Source organism: Hibiscus syriacus, unplaced genomic scaffold (assembly GCF_006381635.1).
Source record: "Hibiscus syriacus cultivar Baekdansim isolate YM2019G1 unplaced genomic scaffold, ASM638163v2 tig00116954_pilon, whole genome shotgun sequence".
In the NCBI taxonomy this organism is placed as follows: domain Eukaryota; kingdom Viridiplantae; phylum Streptophyta; class Magnoliopsida; order Malvales; family Malvaceae; genus Hibiscus; species Hibiscus syriacus.
In genome coordinates this window covers 1,181,861-1,201,056 of record NW_024063483.1, presented here as the reverse complement: position 1 = coordinate 1,201,056, position 19,196 = coordinate 1,181,861, and the positions used below count along the sequence as shown (strand labels likewise).

The 19,196-nt window shown below is 34.1% G+C and overlaps 1 protein-coding gene and 2 pseudogenes across 2 annotated transcripts; 1 reads left to right on the top strand and 2 right to left on the bottom strand.

Moving 5' to 3' along the window:
* Window positions 1-1,528: 1,528 nt before the first annotated feature.
* LOC120189387 (serine/threonine-protein kinase GRIK1-like) lies at window positions 1,529-6,886 on the top strand. Of its 2 annotated transcripts, none has more exons than XM_039192678.1 (12): window positions 1,529-2,039; window positions 2,501-2,810; window positions 3,121-3,195; window positions 3,280-3,324; window positions 3,689-3,763; window positions 4,260-4,347; window positions 4,436-4,560; window positions 5,265-5,360; window positions 5,796-5,862; window positions 5,966-6,081; window positions 6,168-6,246; window positions 6,362-6,886. In XM_039192678.1, the coding sequence occupies exons 2-12, from the start codon at window positions 2,505-2,507 to the stop codon at window positions 6,487-6,489; spliced, it is 1,200 nt and encodes a 399-aa protein (XP_039048609.1). In that variant the 5' UTR covers window positions 1,529-2,039; window positions 2,501-2,504; the 3' UTR covers window positions 6,490-6,886. The 2 variants fall into 2 exon arrangements, with proteins under 2 accessions (XP_039048609.1, XP_039048608.1); XM_039192677.1 differs by having other exon boundaries at window positions 2,398-2,810.
* Window positions 6,887-7,420: 534 nt separating this feature from the next.
* Window positions 7,421-10,568, bottom strand: LOC120189390 (annotated as a pseudogene).
* A 2,587-nt stretch (window positions 10,569-13,155) lies between these two features.
* Window positions 13,156-18,536, bottom strand: LOC120189229 (annotated as a pseudogene).
* Between the last annotated feature and the right edge of the window lie 660 nt (window positions 18,537-19,196).

Sequence of the window (19,196 nt, the reverse complement as noted above, 5' to 3'; positions counted from 1 at the left end):
TTTGGGCTACATCAGTATGCAATTGTGCGAAGATTCTGAAAATCATATTTTAAATCGTAATTTTTTTTTTCAAGACAGGATATAAGAAAAATATTTTATTATTGGAATCTAATTGATTTCAGTTAAATGTTTAATATCATTAAACATTTTAAAAACTATTCGATGATTTAAGAATATAAAATAATAAATCTTTTTAAATAAAATTAAATATTTAAATATTTTTTTAATAAAAAAATAGTTTGCAATATCTAATTAATTTGATTCAAACATTATATTAAAATAAGATATTTGTATCTATCAATTTAGTTCAAACAAACCAACAAATTTGAAATTCTACAAAATAAATGGTGCATGAAGGTTGTGCTAATTGCAACTCGACAACTACTATTGCTAGGTGAAATGCTTGATTTTTCTGATGCTACAATCAAGAAGATAGCTAGCTCATCTGTGCATGACTTACTGCACAGACCTCTTGAACATGAAGTGGATGATGAAGGCAAGAAAGTTGTGATCGGAGATGGCATAAACCTGGGTGGCGACCGAGATTGGGCTAATGCATTGGCAAGGTTGGTGAGGAAGGTTCACTCTGCTGCTGATGAATTTGAAGAAGTTATTCTTAGGATTGTACAAGAGCTTGTAGGTCCTTGCAGGGAGAGAACCGCTGACTTTATAAAATGGATGCACTGTCTTACTGTTACTGGTCTTATGTTGGAAAATACAAAATCATTCCATGCAAAATCATTCCATGAACACAACAAATGTGAAACATTACTGTAGCTGGTGATAACATGGGCATGTGGCAGTTAAACTTCTCTCTTGCTATGCTGTGAATATTCTTTGCTTTTGTGTATAAGCTACAGGGTGGTCCCTTGTTTCTTTGTTGTGTTTTCGAAAACCAGACAATCGAAGTTATCAATATCCTGTTCCGAGTCCAGTCTATCGATAACGACAAAATGATTTAAAGTTTTAAGTTCTAACTATTCTAATACCATTAAATTGACAAACTAAAGGGTTATTAACATAGGGTTTATTAGGGAGGAAATACAAGAGAAATGATAATAATTTACACGAGCAGTTATGCTTCACCCATGCTCCACTACACTTTTGCGATGCTCCACCTGCCCATCTCGTGCCCATATCTTACACAAATCAAGGCAGAAAAAAATTAATAATTGAGGAGCACATAAAGGAAGTGGAGGGCAGCATATTATGAGGTGAAAAAATATTAAAAAATATTAAAAAACATTTAAGGGTTAATTCGGTTAATCAATCGATTTCGAATCGAATTAACCGTTAATCAAATATTCAAAAAATCAATAACCGTTAACTGATCGAACTAATTCGATAACCGATCGAATTAACCGAATTAATTCGATTCGGTCGGTTAATTCGAAAAAAATGAACAACCCTAGTTTAACGTTTTAAAAGAGAGGAAACAGAAGTTAAAAAATGTTTTAATAAACAAATATTTGTTGATAATTGTTATCTACACCAAACTTGACCCGACCCGGCACACAATCACCGATCATTATCAACGCGCTTACTGTTTTTCTCCAAACGCCCTCTCTCTAATTCACCTTCGAAAACCAATAAGAAAAACCTCCTTTTTACTATTCGATTTGCTGATTTTCCCCTATTCGATTTTGAAAAGAAGAAAACGAAACAGTCACCGGGATTCACAATTCAAATTATTGTCAGTGTAGGCATTTTTCAAATTTTCGATCAAACATTTCGAATTTGATTTCCCTTTCTTACTTCTTGTTGCCGCTACGGAGGTTTCTTCTTCGTCTTCGTGGTGGCTTGTCATTTTAACTGAAAGAAATCAAATTCAGATGAAGTTTTTTTAATTAACTTTTTTTTTTGTTTGTGGGGAGAAAAAAGGTCAACGTATAAAAAAAGTGGAGTCTTAGCTATGTTGGGTGAGAATCGTTGTGGGTTTAATGTTGAAAGTTGTTTCTTTCACTTGGCTGAATGGCATCCTTTGCAATAGCATAGCTGATTAGGGCATCAAGCCCCTTTTTATCTCTCGTTAAAATCAGGTAATTGGATTTGGTTTTCGCTTTAAATTATTTTAGGTTTTTGTTTCACTGTTTCGAATGCTAGCGAAAGCAAGAACCGTATAGAGCCTAAGTTGATAGCTAATCTCATATCTAATTCTTGATTTTTAATTCTTTTGAATGATTAAATTTAAAAAAAAAACTGAAATTACGTAAATTTAGTTTTTTGAATGAAACAATTATGCTTTTGTGTTACAATTTTGACATTTGTAATCAAATAATATATCACCTCACTTAGTATATGGATGTGTATAAGTTTATCATAATCTAAATTTTCCATGGGTAATTCTATGATAAGTCATAGGTTGTCCATTGACCTAATCTTATGCTCACTTTCCAGGCTTAAGGTTTTTTGTTCATCATTCCGAGACTTGGTAGCAGCAATTTACTACTTTCAATGTTTTGAGTGTTCAAATGTTTAGTAAGGGTGTTTCATTTGCTAGAGCAATGGGTTGTTGTGAGTGCTTTGGCTTCAGCTTCGGCTTCACAGCAAAGCCCAGAAAGATACCAAGGCCCAACTGTAGATCGAACTTTCAAATTTCCCAGGAGCTTCTGTTAGATGAAGAAATAGAAGAAGATGATGATTATTTATATGACACTAACAGCGAGGTTACCAACACTGTTCATGGAGATGAGGTTGAGTCTACGAGCCGTGCCAAGCATTCTGAAGAAATTTTGAGGTTCAAACTTGACAATGGCTTGATTTGCAGGCAGTTCCCTGTAAAGGAAACCAACAAAATTGTCCGGTCAGAGGTAAGTGTAGAAAAGAATTAGTATAGCTCCATTTAACTCTACTATTTTATGACATACGGTTTATCTCTACTGTTGGTGCTGCATAATCATTAGTACGCTACAATCTGTATCAACTTACAAATTCTATACATGCATGGAAGAGGCTGGTGACTTATCACTTTACACCAACAGTAGTGTTGTTTTGATGATGTGCTTTAGCATGTGTGATATATTTTGTGCTTCTAATTATGGAATTACACCAGTAATCTTCATTTCATTGTATTTTTGCCCCTTCTGCTAATTTATTTTTTATTCTTGACTTCATTTTCAGGATGACAATGGGAATAAGATGATTAATGAGTATGTGAGGGAATACAAGATTGGTTCTGGTAGCTATGGAAAAGTGGTAAGGATATCATTGTAAAACACCATGTTACATAATTTGCTTTAAGGATTCAAAACTTACCTATCCTGATTGCTTGCTTGGCAGGTTCTATATCGAAACAGTGTAGATGGGAAACACTATGCCATTAAGGTTAGTATATTGTTTCAATACGAAGTGTTCCCTTTGAGGGTAAAAATGGAAGTAACTACTCGGAATGAGTTTTTTAAGGCTATTTGATGCTGAATTTACGTGGTTACTTTCAGGCCCCACTTGGAATATTTTAAGGCAATTTAATGCTGAGTTTACTTGGTTACTTTCAGGCTCCACTTGGAGTTGCATTATTGTTTACTAGAAAACTAGAAACATTTAAATTAAAGAAACTTTTTATATTTTAATTATGTGCATATAGCTATAGGTTACATGATATTTGGTGTTTTCTGGATCTGTTACAATTTTATTCCTAATTATGGTTTCACCTTGTAATTATGAGTTTTTTTTTATATTTAAATCCCAGGCCTTTCATAAGTCTCAGTTGTCAAAGCTACGGGTTGGTCCTACAGAGACAGCAATGAGTGACGTTTTTCGCGAGGTATTGGCTTGCTATTATTTTTTCTCTCTGATATAATCACTCTTATATACGATGGATCAGACTCTGTAGTTAATTCAAAGCTCTGGAGAGCTCATGAACTGTGTCATTGGTTTATTCTTTTGTTCTTATTCTGATTTGGTTCACTTCTCATTTTTAAAGGTTTTTATCCTTCGCTAATTTTGCTTTAAATGAACTGGAAGTACCTCAGGTCTCCATCCCCTTTATTTCGGGGGGAAAAACACTGAAGTCTAACGAAAACTCAAATTATTGTTGGTTTAACGTCTTGGCACTTGTATTTTTTTCCATTCACAAAGATGAGGGAAAACAAGAGAGAATTTGTAATGCTATTTAGTTAATCTCTTTTAGGAAAGAGAGGTGTTGGAAGAATTTTAAGGAGTACTTTTTGTGGAAAGAGCTGCCTTAATTTCGACCTTTTAAATGAGTACTTTTTATTTTGGATCAGTGCCCATTTTTATCTGATCCATTTCCCTTGTAGGTTCTAATTATGAAAGTATTGGAACATCCCAATATAGTCAATCTCATTGAGGTGATGGATGACCCAAGCATGGATCAATTCTACATGGGTATATATATTAACTTTTCACCTAATGGTGTGTTTAAACAAGTTATTGAGTTACCCTCATTATTGCCTGTCCCATTCTCTTTATTCAGTTCTTGAGTATGTGGAAAGCAAATGGGTTTGCGATGATTCTGGACCTCCAGGAAGGCTTGGTGAAGATACTGCTAGGAAGTATGTGCGAGATATAGTATCTGGACTTATGTACCTCCATGATCACGTATGATTTAAGAACCAACTTTTGTGAGTGGTTTCAATTTTTTGCATATATTTTAGTTCTCTATCAGGGTGTGCTTTTTGTGTGATATGTCCAACTAAATACTTGGTTAGATAAAGGGATAAGGCAACTTTTAGTCTCTGAACTTGACAAGTTCCTCAACTTGGTCCATGAACTTTTTTTAGTCCATATTGGTCTCTAAACTTGGATTTTGGCTCTTTTTTAATCCTTCTAATGATGTGGCAGTCGGACTAAAATGGGAAAAGTTGTCAAGGACTAAAAGTTGCTTTATCCCTTAGATAAACATGATAAAGTTTACTCTGAACATATGTAGAGAAGACTAATTTGTTTTCTTATTGTCTTAGTTTTTCTTTACTTGTATCTTCATGTAAACAAAAACATGGTTATTGAAGGAGCAACATCCCTAAAGAACAAAGTTTGCCAGTTCTTTTTATCTATGATATATATATATATATATGTGTGTGTGTGTGCTTGTTTGATACCTTGCTTTTCGATGTTCTGATGATGAAGGCTTTTGATGTTGGAGTTTTGACTTGTTTGTCCTTGTTACGGTGACGAAAGTTTGCACATCATCCCATGAATTTATGTTTCATGCGGAACATCTTGTTTGCAGATAATAAAATAATCTTTTACTTGTTAACTTGCTAGTTTACTTTGCTAACTAATGTCATTTCTTCTAAAAACAGAATATCGTGCATGGAGATATAAAACCTGATAATTTGTTGATTACTAGCACGGGTACGGTGAAGATAGGGGATTTCAGTGTCAGCCAGGTGTTTGAGGTAATTGTTCTACCTCACCCATAAATTCCCTCAAAGTATGACTTGAATGAGAGTATTATACTGAAATTGTCTCTTTCTGAACCACCTTTTTTATCTTTTATCTTTTTTACTGTTTATTATTTGAATTATAATTATGTGAATCACAAATTCTGTTAATAGACAGTTTTCTTTGGACATGAATTAGTGCAGAAGTGTGGTGTACACAAGTATTTGGTAGATTCCGTGCAATTGTTTAATAAGTTCCAAGTTTAGTATAAGTTTGTATGGATAAGACTTGAAAAGATTTGCTTGAAGTTTAGCATAACATTATCCCTGATAGTTTCCATTCTCTTTCCCCCCAATTATTCTGTTTTCTCTCACCGTTGAACTTCAAAATGTTGTTTTGTTCTCGGTGGAATTAATTACTGTTTCTGCATAATCATTTTATTTCTTTAGGATGACAATGATGAGCTTCGCCGTTCTCCTGGGACTCCTGTATTCACTGCGCCCGAGTGTTGTCTAGGTTAGTGTTTCCTCTGTTAGCTGAAACTAGGCTTTAGTATCAGGGAGATAGATAAAGAACATATTTTGTGTTTGTTTTTACCATGCCCGAGATCAATCAACAGGTTCAACGTATCACGGAAGAGCTGCAGACACTTGGGCTGTAGGAGTTACTTTGTACTGCATGGTACTTGGAAAATATCCGTTTCTTGGTGAAACGCTCCAGGATACGTATGACAAGGTACGCAATGGCATCCACACATTATCTCTTTTACCTTTTTATCTCTCCCAAAGCCAACAGTTACACTGTTCATTTTCTTTCTGCAGATTGTTCATAACCCTTTAATCCTGCCAAATAAATTGAACCCGGAGTTGAGGAACTTACTAGAAGGACTTCTCTGCAAAGGTTAGTGAAATATTTGTTTCTGAGATATTTTTTATTGATTGCCCCTACCATCTATTTATCTCCGGACTTTGCTCTTCTTGGTGATCGTGAAAATTTTAACCCTTTTGTTTTCCAGACCCGAAAGAGAGAATGACTTTGAATGTTGTAGCCAAGCAACCCTGGGTTATTCGAAAAGATGGACCGATCCCTCAGTATATATGTTGGTGTAAACGTAATAATAGATATTCTGAGGTCCAGATCTAATACGTTTTGGCCCTTTTACTCCCTTTCAATGCATGCACCAGGGACGCCCAAGACTTGAATCAAAACTTTGTGGTATACATTAAGATTTGGGTTGAGCAAAAGAAATTGAGAGAACCGTAGGGTCGTTCCGGACATTAGTGTTTAGCTCGGTTTTTGTGCAGGGAATGATTTGTGAGATTTGTTATGATAGCTTTGGTTTGTGAAGGTTACCCTGATGTTATTTCCGGTGTACTAAGTACCATGCGATTGACATTGTTATTCCCTTCAGTTTCTAGGCTGTGAATTGATTGTATATATACGTTATCAAAGTCTTCATTGTGAACTTCCTTGTGGAGACTTTGCATTTTCTTCCTTCAGAAGAAATCACTATGAACAAATAAAATTTGGGTTAACTGCATTAAATTTCTTCAGACTTGTATTGATATTTAGATTTTAAAATATTTCAGTTTAATCCTCCATGGTATTAGTAATTTAGTATCATAGAATGTTACATTATTTTATTTGGTAAATTTTAAAGAAAAAAATACATATGATCATGTTGTGTACACATTTAGCATCGAGATTTTGATAAAGTAGAGCTTTCGAGATCAAACGCCGTGTCAACCTCAATGCTAAAAGGGGCCTTAAACACAGTAAAAAGAAGTTACAACAAAACTTTTCGTCAGGAAATTCAACCACATCTAAGATTATTGTATAACTTTTGAAAGTCCAATGGCTTTGAACCACATCTAAGAAAAATGCAAGTCTCTTTATTATGAGTTCCTAAATGCTTCAAAAGTCCAATAGCTTTCCAGAACATCAAACAGAAACAGTAAAAAACTGAATTGTTGGATTGATTTCAATAGGGTAAGGTAATTAAAGATTATTGTATAACTTTTGAAAGTCCAATGGCTAAAATGATCATTTGAACATAGTTAAGTGACCTCTGGTGTACTTTACCTTGATTTCAATACATCTTATCCGATTTTGATCTGTTTCTTAACATGAAAATCCAAACCACCTTTGCAGCAATTCAAGTTCACCAACATTGTACAATACATGGTGAACCAAGATAGATGAACATGTGCCTCCCATAAAAAACCCTACTGAATGTGATTTTTAGTGCACATTATCCTTGATATCAAATTTGCCATTCAACAACGGGGCGTAAGTTCAGATGAAGAAAGCAAGGGACACTGAAGCAAGTGAATACCAGACATGCAAGAAGCAAAGAGAAGAAACCAGTCGATATCAAGGATTCCATTCAATGTTGCAAAGTTTAGATTAGATGCCTTAGGAGACAACTGACGCTATTGGACAATATGACTCTCGCTCGAAACCTCCAAACTACCCTGATTTTAAAAGTGTTGAAACATGCAAATGAAATGTTCAAGGGTCATAAAGAGTCGAGTGAAGTACCAGGGAGGGAGGGGGTGGGGTTCTAATATGTCAGTTTGTTGCCGGTATAAGAGGCTGGAATTCAATGAAATTTTAGGTGATAAGAGAAATGGGATTCTTTGATGTTCAAGCTATGTATAAACCAGACAGAAAATGCTTGAACAGCTGCTTGAATTTGATGAAATTTTGGGTGATAAGAACAATGCGACTCTTTGAATGTTCAACAGATGTAAAAACTAGACAGAAAATGCTTGAACAGCTGTATTCGTTTGTCAATCATGTGAGAGAAGCCAATCTTATCCAACTCTAACATGGCTGATATTTCTTAATTCCTAGTCTCAAATAATGCATCTCACATGGGGTAAAGTGATTGAACTCTGCTCTTTACATTGAATCTCCAAAAGATAATTGTTCAACCTACTGTGAGCCATACAGACGAACCAGAGTACCAAACCAGAAAGAAAATCTTACTTTAAAAAGCACTATAATTGTTCAAACTCTATGGGCAAGAACTGAAAATATGATCAACAAAAAGGAAACCAAGCTACATTATATATGGATGTTAACTGTTACGTACCTTAGCCGCCAATGTGTAATATCGGTCTATTTGCCGTCTTTGCAATGTAAAACATTGCAGCATGCGCAGCTTTCTTCCTCTTAACCTGAACCAACAAAGAAAAACGTACATGCAAATAGTAATAGATAAGAGAATGAAAGAAGACTAATACCTTCCTCAGCATAAATCGATGCTACCATAACTAATCAATTAGCCACCACTCATCTACAGTAAAAACAATCAAACCTCCCTCCAACTCCCAAAAGAGATATAAGAGATAGAGCATGATAATCAAAATAATAGGCCCTTGAATCAAAAGCTCAGGAGAAACATGGAAACAAGAAAAAAGCAGTCATTGTCATTGTATGGTAACAATTTTTGAAACACAGTGTAATCAAGTAACAGCTTAGGAAAAACAAGTGTTGTTAAGCAGTAAGCATACCGCTGCTGCGATTATTTCTCTAGGTTCCACGTCAGCAGCACCAGAACGAAGAGGATTTCTTAAGCTAACCTGAGGGAAATCAACACTAGTAAGGAAGATATCGAAAGAAACATCAAAAGCAGAATGGCTAACCAATGAAGAACATATCAACATTTAACTCTAGAGGGTGTAAAACAGAGAACTTCAAGCACAATATAAATTTTCAATAGTCTGGCCTAATATATTTAGTGACAAATTTAACAAGTTTAACTACTGCATTTACAAAACAAAAGAAAAAGAATAACCATAAAGGCTCACCTCTGATGGACCAAAGAGACGTACTTTTAAGTTGCCATCAGCCAAAAGTCTCAATCTATTACAACCAGCACAAAAATGGTTAGTCATTGATGTAACGAAAGATACAGTCCCCATGTGTCCATCAATCTGAAAATTCTTCGCTGTCTCCGTTGGATGATCATGCAGCCTCTTTAAGGTCGGAAACTTTTTCGTCTGTCGAGTAACAGAGAACAAGAAATGAGCTGTGAAGTGCAAAGGCCAGATCAACCATAAAAGCTGTACCTTACCAAAATATCCAACATATCCGCATGCGGCACAAGTTTCTTGAAATTCCATACATTTCCATTGAAAGGCATGAACTCGATGAAGCGAACATTAATAGGTTTATCGCGGGTGAGGTTGACAAAATCACACATCTCATCATCATTAAATCCACGCATAACGACACAATTGACCTGAAAGCAAGCAGAAACAAACCCAGACACACTAAAAACGTAAGAGAAAAAAGAAAAAAAACAAGAGAGCATAATCTAAAAGAGTTATAAGAAGGGTATAAAACATACTTTTACAGGGTTGTACCCAAGATCAACGGCAGCATTAATGGATTCAATAACCTTGTGATGTCCCTTACGCCTAGTCATAAACTCAAATTTCGAAGGAACAAGCGTGTCTAAGCTGATATTCAGATTTGTAACCCCACATTGTTTCAACACTGGAACCTTCCTAGCAAGAGTAATTCTATTAGTAGTGATAGCCAGAATTTCAAGCTCGACAAATCCAAGCAAATGTCCTGAATATCTTTCCGGACGGTTGGTTCGCCGCCGGTGAGACGTATCTTCTCGACACCGGCAGTAACAAAGAGATTAGCCAAATGAAGAATCTCGTAGCCGTTGAGTAATTGTGGCGACGGCGTTAGCTCCACCCCATCCGCCGGTATGCAGTACTGGCATCGGAGGTTGCAACCCTCCGTCAAGGAGATTCTCAAATAACTATGCTTCCTTCCAAAGCTATCAATCAACAAATTAGAAACTTGATTCCCTTTCTCCTTATCATTGACTTCTTCACCATTTATCAGATCCTCCATAGCCTTGGAACCAAAATTCCTATAGTTCTTATCCACCTGATCAAATTTAAACCCAGTTTTAGATTACATTTCAGTAAGACAAAGGAACCCAGTTTTGTGATAATAAATAATAATATCTGATTTAGACATTCATTTGTCAAATCAAACAGTGATGGGAATTGTGTATATTAAAATACGTTTTGAAAGGTAAAAATGAAAGAGCATTGAAGAAGAAGAAGAAGAAGAGATACCCAGAAGGAATTGAAGTTTCGGAAGGGTAAGGGCAGGGGCCAGTTGGTGATTCTAGAGACGTAGCGTTTCATGGAAGTAAGGGGACTGTGCTGCAAGCAATAACACTGTTGAAATCAATCAGTCGTCATATACGACGAGTAATTCAAAGGAAGGAATACTGAGGGGTCAAATACAGCAGGCTAGCCTGGCCAACCAAAGCTGCTCATTATGACGTCTATATAAAGTATGCAACTTGTTTTTTCGTTTGTTCTGTGCTACTGCTTCCTAATTCAAAGGAACAATTGTCGAAGGTTAAGATTACTTGTCAAGAGTTAGAGAATTGGGTGTCATTTGAGTAATTAATAGATTTAAATATTAAATTATCATTCATTGTATATTTAAAGGGAATAAATTATATAATTTATCCATTAATTCTAATTTTATTTTAATTATTAAAGTTTAAAATTTTTAACTTAATAATTTAAATTTTATATTGTTCACTATTTGATTACTCTATCATTTAATAGTTAACGATGATGTGTCATGACAAACTACGTCAAAATGGTATCGTTTTAAGAAATTTAATTTACTCTAAATCAATATCATTTTGAAAATATAAAATTTACTCTATTATTTTGGATCCCTATAAAACTCTTTTTTTCCTTCTCTTTTTTCTTTTCATCTATCTAGATTCCAATCACACCGACCGTTGATTGGTGAATTTTTACTAAACTTATTTTGCCTTCATAAATACAAATTTATGGTCCTTATACTAAGAAAACAAACTCGAACTTCACGAGTCTATTTTTAAACGTTTCAATTTCTTGTTCTTTAAACTTTATTATTGGATATAGCTCGAATGAAGCTATATTACTTCCCATTTCCGGAAGAAACCCACCCACCATTATAACCTTCGAAAGCAAACTCAAATCGTCATAAATCCATCATAATATTTGAGTTTTAATTGTTCACATTTCATATTTATATTACATCATACTACAGTCACATACGAATGGATTCATGAAACACTCCATCTTTTGTTATTTTGTTTTGTTTTTTCTTCTCGTGCTTTATTTTTTTTTATCACAATAACATTAAAAAAATCACATGAAAATAACATATTAATAAAATAAATCATATCATCTTATTATTTTAATTTATGATGTAACCAAAAGTATTTGAAACATAAACAATTTAAAAACTAAATAATTAAATCAAATATGATCAAAATAAAAATAAAAATAATGATGGAATTTATAATTTATCTGAAATTAAAATAAACCCCATAAACACCTCCTATTTCAATTCCAAGCACGCCCCACCCGTGACGATCAATGGTGAATTCAAGAGGCAGTCAGGGTTTCGGGGCCCTTCAATCAAATTGGTCAAGTTTTATGTTTAGTCCTAAAAAAATTAAACTACAGTTTAGGTCTTTTCAGCATATATTCAATACATTTGACCTTCTCAAGACTTTTAAACAAAGCCTTGTTTTCAAGTATTTAACTAAGAAAACTTCAAAACTAAAAGTTAAGAAGTTTTCGTATGTATGTTTATAAATTGGTTTAATTTTAACTTGTCATGTATTCCAACACAAGTTAACCGTGTGTTTGGTTGGGGGAATGTGAGATTCCCATGGGAATGAAATCCACATTCTCCCTTTTGGTTAGCCGAGAATGTCATTCCCGGTAATCTTACATTACCAATAGTGAATTTTTTGAAGTATATTACCGGGAATGTCATTACTTCTCTTTCTTTAGGTATTGTTGGATTACCAACGTTTTGGACTAAAATGCCCTTAATTTTTTTTCTTTCAAAAATATCATTATTCTGCCATTGAATAATAAAAATTCTACGAAGGTTAAATTATAAATTTATCCTTAAACTATTTTAGATTTACAAAAAAAAGTTTATAATTAAAATTTTATATGAAATTCAGGGGTTAAAATAAAATTTTACCATTTCATTAAACCTTTTTATATTTTCAATTTTGTAAAAAAAATTATATAAATTTTATAAATTTAAATTTTTTAAAGAAAATATATAAATATTTTCCAACTTATTAAAAAAATAAATATTTAATAACGACAATTTGGTTAAATATACATTCCAATAATCTTTTATTCCTTTAACTAAACACGGTAATCTTACATTCCTAATAAACCAACCAAACAGAAAATACAACAGTCCTAGTAATCCTATTCCTTGGTAATCTTTTATTCCCAATGGTAATCTGACATTCCGTGAACCAAATATACTCTAAAGATTTAGGGTCAAAATAGTATACAGTCTAATTTCTCTATTTACAATATTCAAATCCGAAACCTGATTAAAGGATTGTTATTATCTTTTAAAGTCTTGGATTCAAACATTACATGTGTAAGAGTGTGAGTATTAACTATCAAATGGTTGAGAGTCTTTAAACAAATATTACCATATATTTATCCTAAACTAAAAAAAAAAATCTGAAACCTTAAAAGATATTAATCAGTGCAGATATTCAAATCCGTAAAAAAAAAAACATAATCTATGTTATTTCGATTCTTTATATCTCGAGCTCTCGTGTTTGAGAGCATTTCAGACATGTTCAGTCATGGACACGAAGATATGACCTAAAATCCTTGCAAAAAATATTAAAAAAAAACTGCCATACCCATGTCAAAGATATATCAGGAAAATTCACACCGAAGTTCGAACCTTAATCATCTAAAAGTTGGGATGAAAATCAAGCAACCCCCTACAAAGTAGAGATCTAGTGGTGTTTTAGGGAAGGAAGCAAACAGTCGTACAAGCGTTCCAATCGTGCCGTCACGATTAGCTTGTGAGAAGTTTGAAGACCGGGCTTACCCAAATCATTCTACAACTAAAAAGCTGAAACAAGGCGCAAGTAGATAAACTTTTAAATCATTTGAGAAATACATAAATCAACCAACCTCTGCCATTCGCCGGTTGACTTAGCATGTCTTCTGACAGAATGGTATAAGCGATCTAGACAATAAATCGGCAACCCAAACATGCTTTGTGTATCATTTTCCTGAAAAGGAGCGGCAAATATGTCATCTCTTTTAGCTCTCATTGGAACATAGACGTGGGAGAAATATTGGTATATGCGGTATCGAGTCAAAGCAAAAGGAAATTTGGTTTAGTCAGACAAAAGAGTTGTAGTTCAGCAGTATTCTAATCCTTCATTAGAAAGACCGAATGCAGCATGCTAAAAGTAAATACAAATAAAGGGTGCCTAATCTACAAAAATACCAATGCACAAACATATCGAGAGCATATGAAATCACACTAGCTAACAAATGATATAACGATATTTAGAGGGTGAATATGCATTCAGAAAACAAAAACAAAAAAACAATCAGAGCCAATGGCAAGAACGAAAGTTGCTTCCAATTCTCCCCACTGCCACGATACGAGAAGAACTGAAGATGTCAACTCAATCTCGTTTATTCCTCACAAACAACAGTTAATGAATAATGAACAAACTTCAGGTTCTTTGTTTTTCAAGGCCCTTTGTTTTTCAAATACTGCTAAATGATAATAAAAAAAAGCCTACGTGGATAAGGGAAAAAGAGAAATTAATCAGGAGCATTCAAGCACTAAATTGAATGATAAGGTTCTTACCAGCCCTTGGTCCATGCAAGTCTGGTACTGCAAAATTGTCTTCTCTCCAAAATCATTAGCCTCCTTTGAATACGAGCAATTCTTCCCCTGCCTTCTGCTTTAGTATCATGATTACAATAACAAAACCATGAGAAACATGAGAAAGGAAACAATAATTTGCTTATTAATAGGCATACTTTGCTGCCCTGAGGATATTTGTGCTGGGATGGCGGCTCAAGATCAGCCTCGTGAAAACCTTATATTATTTGAGGGCTTCTACCCCGTCCGTGGAAACACTCTTTAATGGAAGTTTAGTCACTCATGACCAAGAAACCACAGGTCAAATATTCTAAACTTCAGAAAGCATATATATGTGCAGGAAATTCAAGGTTGAAAAGATAGTGTGGCACTATAAAATTGACCAACCATCTAAACAGTACTTTAGAAAGCATACATAGATGCAAGAAGTTCGAGGTTGAAACAATAGTGTGACACTATAAATTTGTATGACCATCTGAACAGTGCCATCACTAACACAGCATCTTATCCCCTCCTATAGGGATCAACAAATGGAATTTACTTTAAAAAATTAATTAGATAACATATCGTATAGCTTCAAAGTGTGCATGCTTGTCTAAATCATGCATGCATGGCTACTAAAAGACCAGGAGACAAAGAATGCTTTAGAAGGCATATAAGTATGCTGGAAGTTCAATGTTGAATAGATAGTGTGGCAATATAAATTTGTATAACCATCTAAACAGTGACATCACTAACCTAGTATCTTGTCCCTTCCTATAGTGATCAACAAATGGAATTTACTTAAGAAAATTAATAACATATTGTATAGTTTTAAAGTGGTCAGACCTGTATAAACCATGCATGCACGGCTACGATCAGACCAAGAGACAGAAAGAACGCTGGCAAGGCAGCAAGGATTGCAAAATTGATTTCATTTGCTCTGAGAATCTGATCCAGTTCAAGCATTGCCCTAGTTCAATGAGCATCATAAGAAGTAAGAACAATGAGAATTGAAATAAACCGCAATGGCAATAATATTTAAGCATCTATGTTGGAAAAAGCTGGTGTTGAACTCACATCTCAATATCCAGTTTTAACTTCTGAACCTGCAGTGGAAAAGGCATGAGGCTAAGCAACCAGAATAAAGGGAGGCAACTGCATGGTAAAAATAATGGGCATTACCTGGATGAGCAGAGCACGAGCAAGCTCTCCCTGGAGAAGATTCTGGATAGGATTGATAAGTTCCTTTTCATATCTACATTATTAATCCCAATGAATTAGAGTTCCTCTCAAAGAAGAAATTTTCCACACTAAGAGATATAAACCACACCATGGGAGTTCAATTAAAGCAATATATCATATTAACAATCAAAGGAACATATTTATTCGGGAATTATGTCGAAGTATGAACATGAAAAAAGAGGAACATATTTATTCTGGAATCGTGTCAAAGTATGAACGGGAAAATGAAAATTGAGAATGCAAGACTATTTCAGCTGTATTGGCATTTATAAAAACTTACTATTACTTATCGTTTTGGTCTAGAGCAATTTTTGCACCTAAAGCTTTCATACATGTAAAATACCAAACAAAAGAACAGGTTTAAATTTCACCCATAAGGCATGTATCATAAGTCATTAAGTGCAAACATGATTAGGATTACCATAATATTAGAAAGAAAGTTACACCTTGACATAACAATCTCAAGCATTTCCTGATCTGATGCATTCTTTGGAAATTCTTTACCTTTTGTTTGCTCACTGAAAGTCAATAACATTCTGCAAACCAGAAAGCAGCTATGTTCAGAAAAAGCATTTTGCAAGGCTTTCAATAATAGAGCAATTGCCTTTGAATGAAAAAAAACTTCATTACATCCAATCACCATAAAACAAGAAAAGATTAAATGGTAGTGGAAAAGAAATTAAAGCCAAATAAAACAAATATCAAGCAACTTAGAACCAAACGTCCTTTGTTTTTCATATCTCAAGCAAAGATTAGAGTGGTGAGTACAAATCTTTTTTGTACACATAGGGGCCGATTGGACTTTGGACTAGACAGTAGCCCTTCTTTATCCTTAAACCTCTGTCCCATTCATTTTTCTCAAAAGTTTGAACAAATTCTAGTAACATGATTAGGACTGTTAGGTATATTCTCTGAATTTATATCCTAGTTCTAAATAATCTAGCAGCCTAGAATCCGGAACCATGTAGTTTCACATAGGCATACTTCCTGCATAGATGAAAAAAAAGGAAAAAGGAAAGGAAAATTGGAAAAGGGATTCCCTTGCTACTAATTTTGATTCAATATTCGTGAATGCACGGGAAGAAAACTTAACCTGTGGAGAGAATTGGAAGTCAACTGCACTTCCTCCATGTTCATAACACCTTTATGTCTTTTCTAAAATGTATCCAAAAGTTCATCTCTAATTGCCAAAAGCTGACAATAAATTTAGTAACATCAATGAAAGCAGGCAGCATTCTAAAGCATTCATAAAAATGGCCAATTAAAGACTTTCAGGAGAGATGTAAGAACAACTGAGTAATCAGATTAGGGCAATGATGCATACCGGCTGCTCAACATGGTCATTAAAGGAGCTAACTGTAGATTCCCTTGCTTCATGAATCCAGATGTCAATGTCAGAACTTCCCATCAGAAGGCTATGTCGTAGGAGCCAGAAAGAACAAACCGAAAGGCCAACTGCACCACATGTATACCGGATCCAGTAACGAGTTACTTTACTTGGTTTTTGGTGTTTAGCTACCTAAAAGCATGGTATGAAAATAAGCAACAAATCTGAAACTATATTGAAGATCAAATGCAAGAACCGTAAATGATCAAGCTAATCATTAGTTAGTAAAATAATGTTTGTTTTATTATGACAAGGATTAAAGATAAAAGGATCATTACCATGAGAGCTAAGTAAGAGTCCAGTTCCTGTAGATTCCGACAGACCAAGTTGATAACATCATTAGTTTCACAATTTGTCCATGGAGACCCTTCCTGATTGACTTCTGGAAATCTCTCAAATAGTAGAGAAAAGGAATAGGTTCCGTCAACAGAACGACTCTGCTTAGTTTTACATGAAAATTGGAACATACACGTTCTTAACAAGCTAATCATAGCTGCAAGTCTGAAATGCTCTGCAAAAGAGTGAAAGCATTGCAAAAGAAAAGCAATTATAGAAATATATACCTGACGCAATGCATGAAGATGACCAATTGATGCCTCCCACTTGGAAAATAAGCTATTAAGAATGCACACTATTGAGGAAAATGACTTCTCTGGATCTTTTATTATCTCCTCTCCACATTTTTCAACTTCCACATAAAACTATTCAAGAAAACAAGCAATGAATCCTTGAGTAATCACATCTGACAAAACAAAACAACAATGCCAATATGTACAGTTATCAAGCCTAACGAACTACTTAAACCTTAGTGTTAAGTCTATCTATAGCTTTTGGAGGTTTGACTTCCTAAGTGAGGGAAAAACAGTACAACTGCGAAGTGTGTCAGCAGATGACAGGTTTCCTTATCATGGTTAAAATGCATCAAGACGGTATGAAACTAGAATAAGAAGGACCAAACCTGAGCCAGAAAATCAGCAAGAGAACACCATAGTGAAGATAAGACAGCAATCCTTTCAGAGATGCACGCGGATGCAGAATGGGAATGATTTTCCATAGCTGTTCCATCAGTGACAGCTTCACGCATGAGTTCGAAAATCATAAAGTAAACTTTCCTTGCATTAGATCCCTAAAAATTTCTTCAGATTAATATGTTATGGACAAAGCTGCATTTTAGTCATTTCCCCACTTTTTAGCAATTATGGATTTGTTTTGCTTTGTAACAACTATGTTATAAGCTTCGATTAACTATATGCTACACTACTCGTTACACAAGTATTTCACAGAAAGAAAGAAAAACTGCATATCATATAATTATATTTAGAAATTATGTTAACAAAAAAAACTTAATGATCAAACTCATTCAAAGTGCATTACCTCAGCTATAGACAGCCAAAATTGCAAATTCTCTTGAATTTTATGCAAGTTCGAAATGAAACGATCCCTTATATCATTTAAAATTCATAAATTCTCGATGCCTCTGTTGTCGTCCTGGATGTAAAAAAATCAATTATCAAATTCAAAACTCATTTCTATTAATTAAAAAAGGAATGAAAATGAAAAAAAGAAAGAGAGGTGAAATCGTTTACCGAGCGGAGTCGACTGTGTTGGAAGGCAATGGGAGAGGGAGACCAACTCTACGTTTAGTAGAGATGGGAAGAAGCGTTTGGCGAAACAGATTAGAGATTTTCTCGAGAAAATTTGACGGAAAATAATAAAACAAAGAGGAGAATCGTTTACTCGTATATTTGGAGTAAAATGAGTTGAGGGTTTCGATGTTCCCCGATGATTCGTTTCGGTCGGGCGTAGCGTCCATACTTTTCTTTCTCGACTCGCTGAAATTGCAGCGAAGAAGTTGGCTTCCCTATAGACCCTGCTCATGATAATAATATGCGTTGGTACTTTAAATGAAAATATGAGTAAATTACATGACATACCACTTAACTTTATATGTTATATCGTTCATGCAACTAAACTTTCAATTAATCTAATTATAATATTAAATTTTCGTTTTAGTTTCAATTATATCACTAGATTGTTAACGGGACGATGATGTATAACTTTAGAGCAAGTTTTCTTTACACAAAAGGACATATTATCAATATGGCAGTTTATATAATTATATATTTAATTTTTATTATTTGTATATTCTATTGTTGTTTTTAACTTTAATTTTAATTAATTATTGATTAATATTGACAAATTTTCTTAAATAGTATGAGATGATTATAAATTAGTATATGTTTAGAAATTTTAAGACAAATGTCAAGATTGAGACCCACATGCATATGACAAAAATGAACATCTTTGATTACTTGACTAATTAATAAATCTCTGATTGATATATTATTATTATAGAATATAGATACAACAATCATGTATAAATTAAAATATATTAATCAATTTTAATATCTATAATCAAAATTTTATCTATTTTATTTTAAATAAAAAAACAGGGCGGAGCCAAGATTAAATATAGACAGGGGTCGAAATATTAAACTTTTTAAGAAAA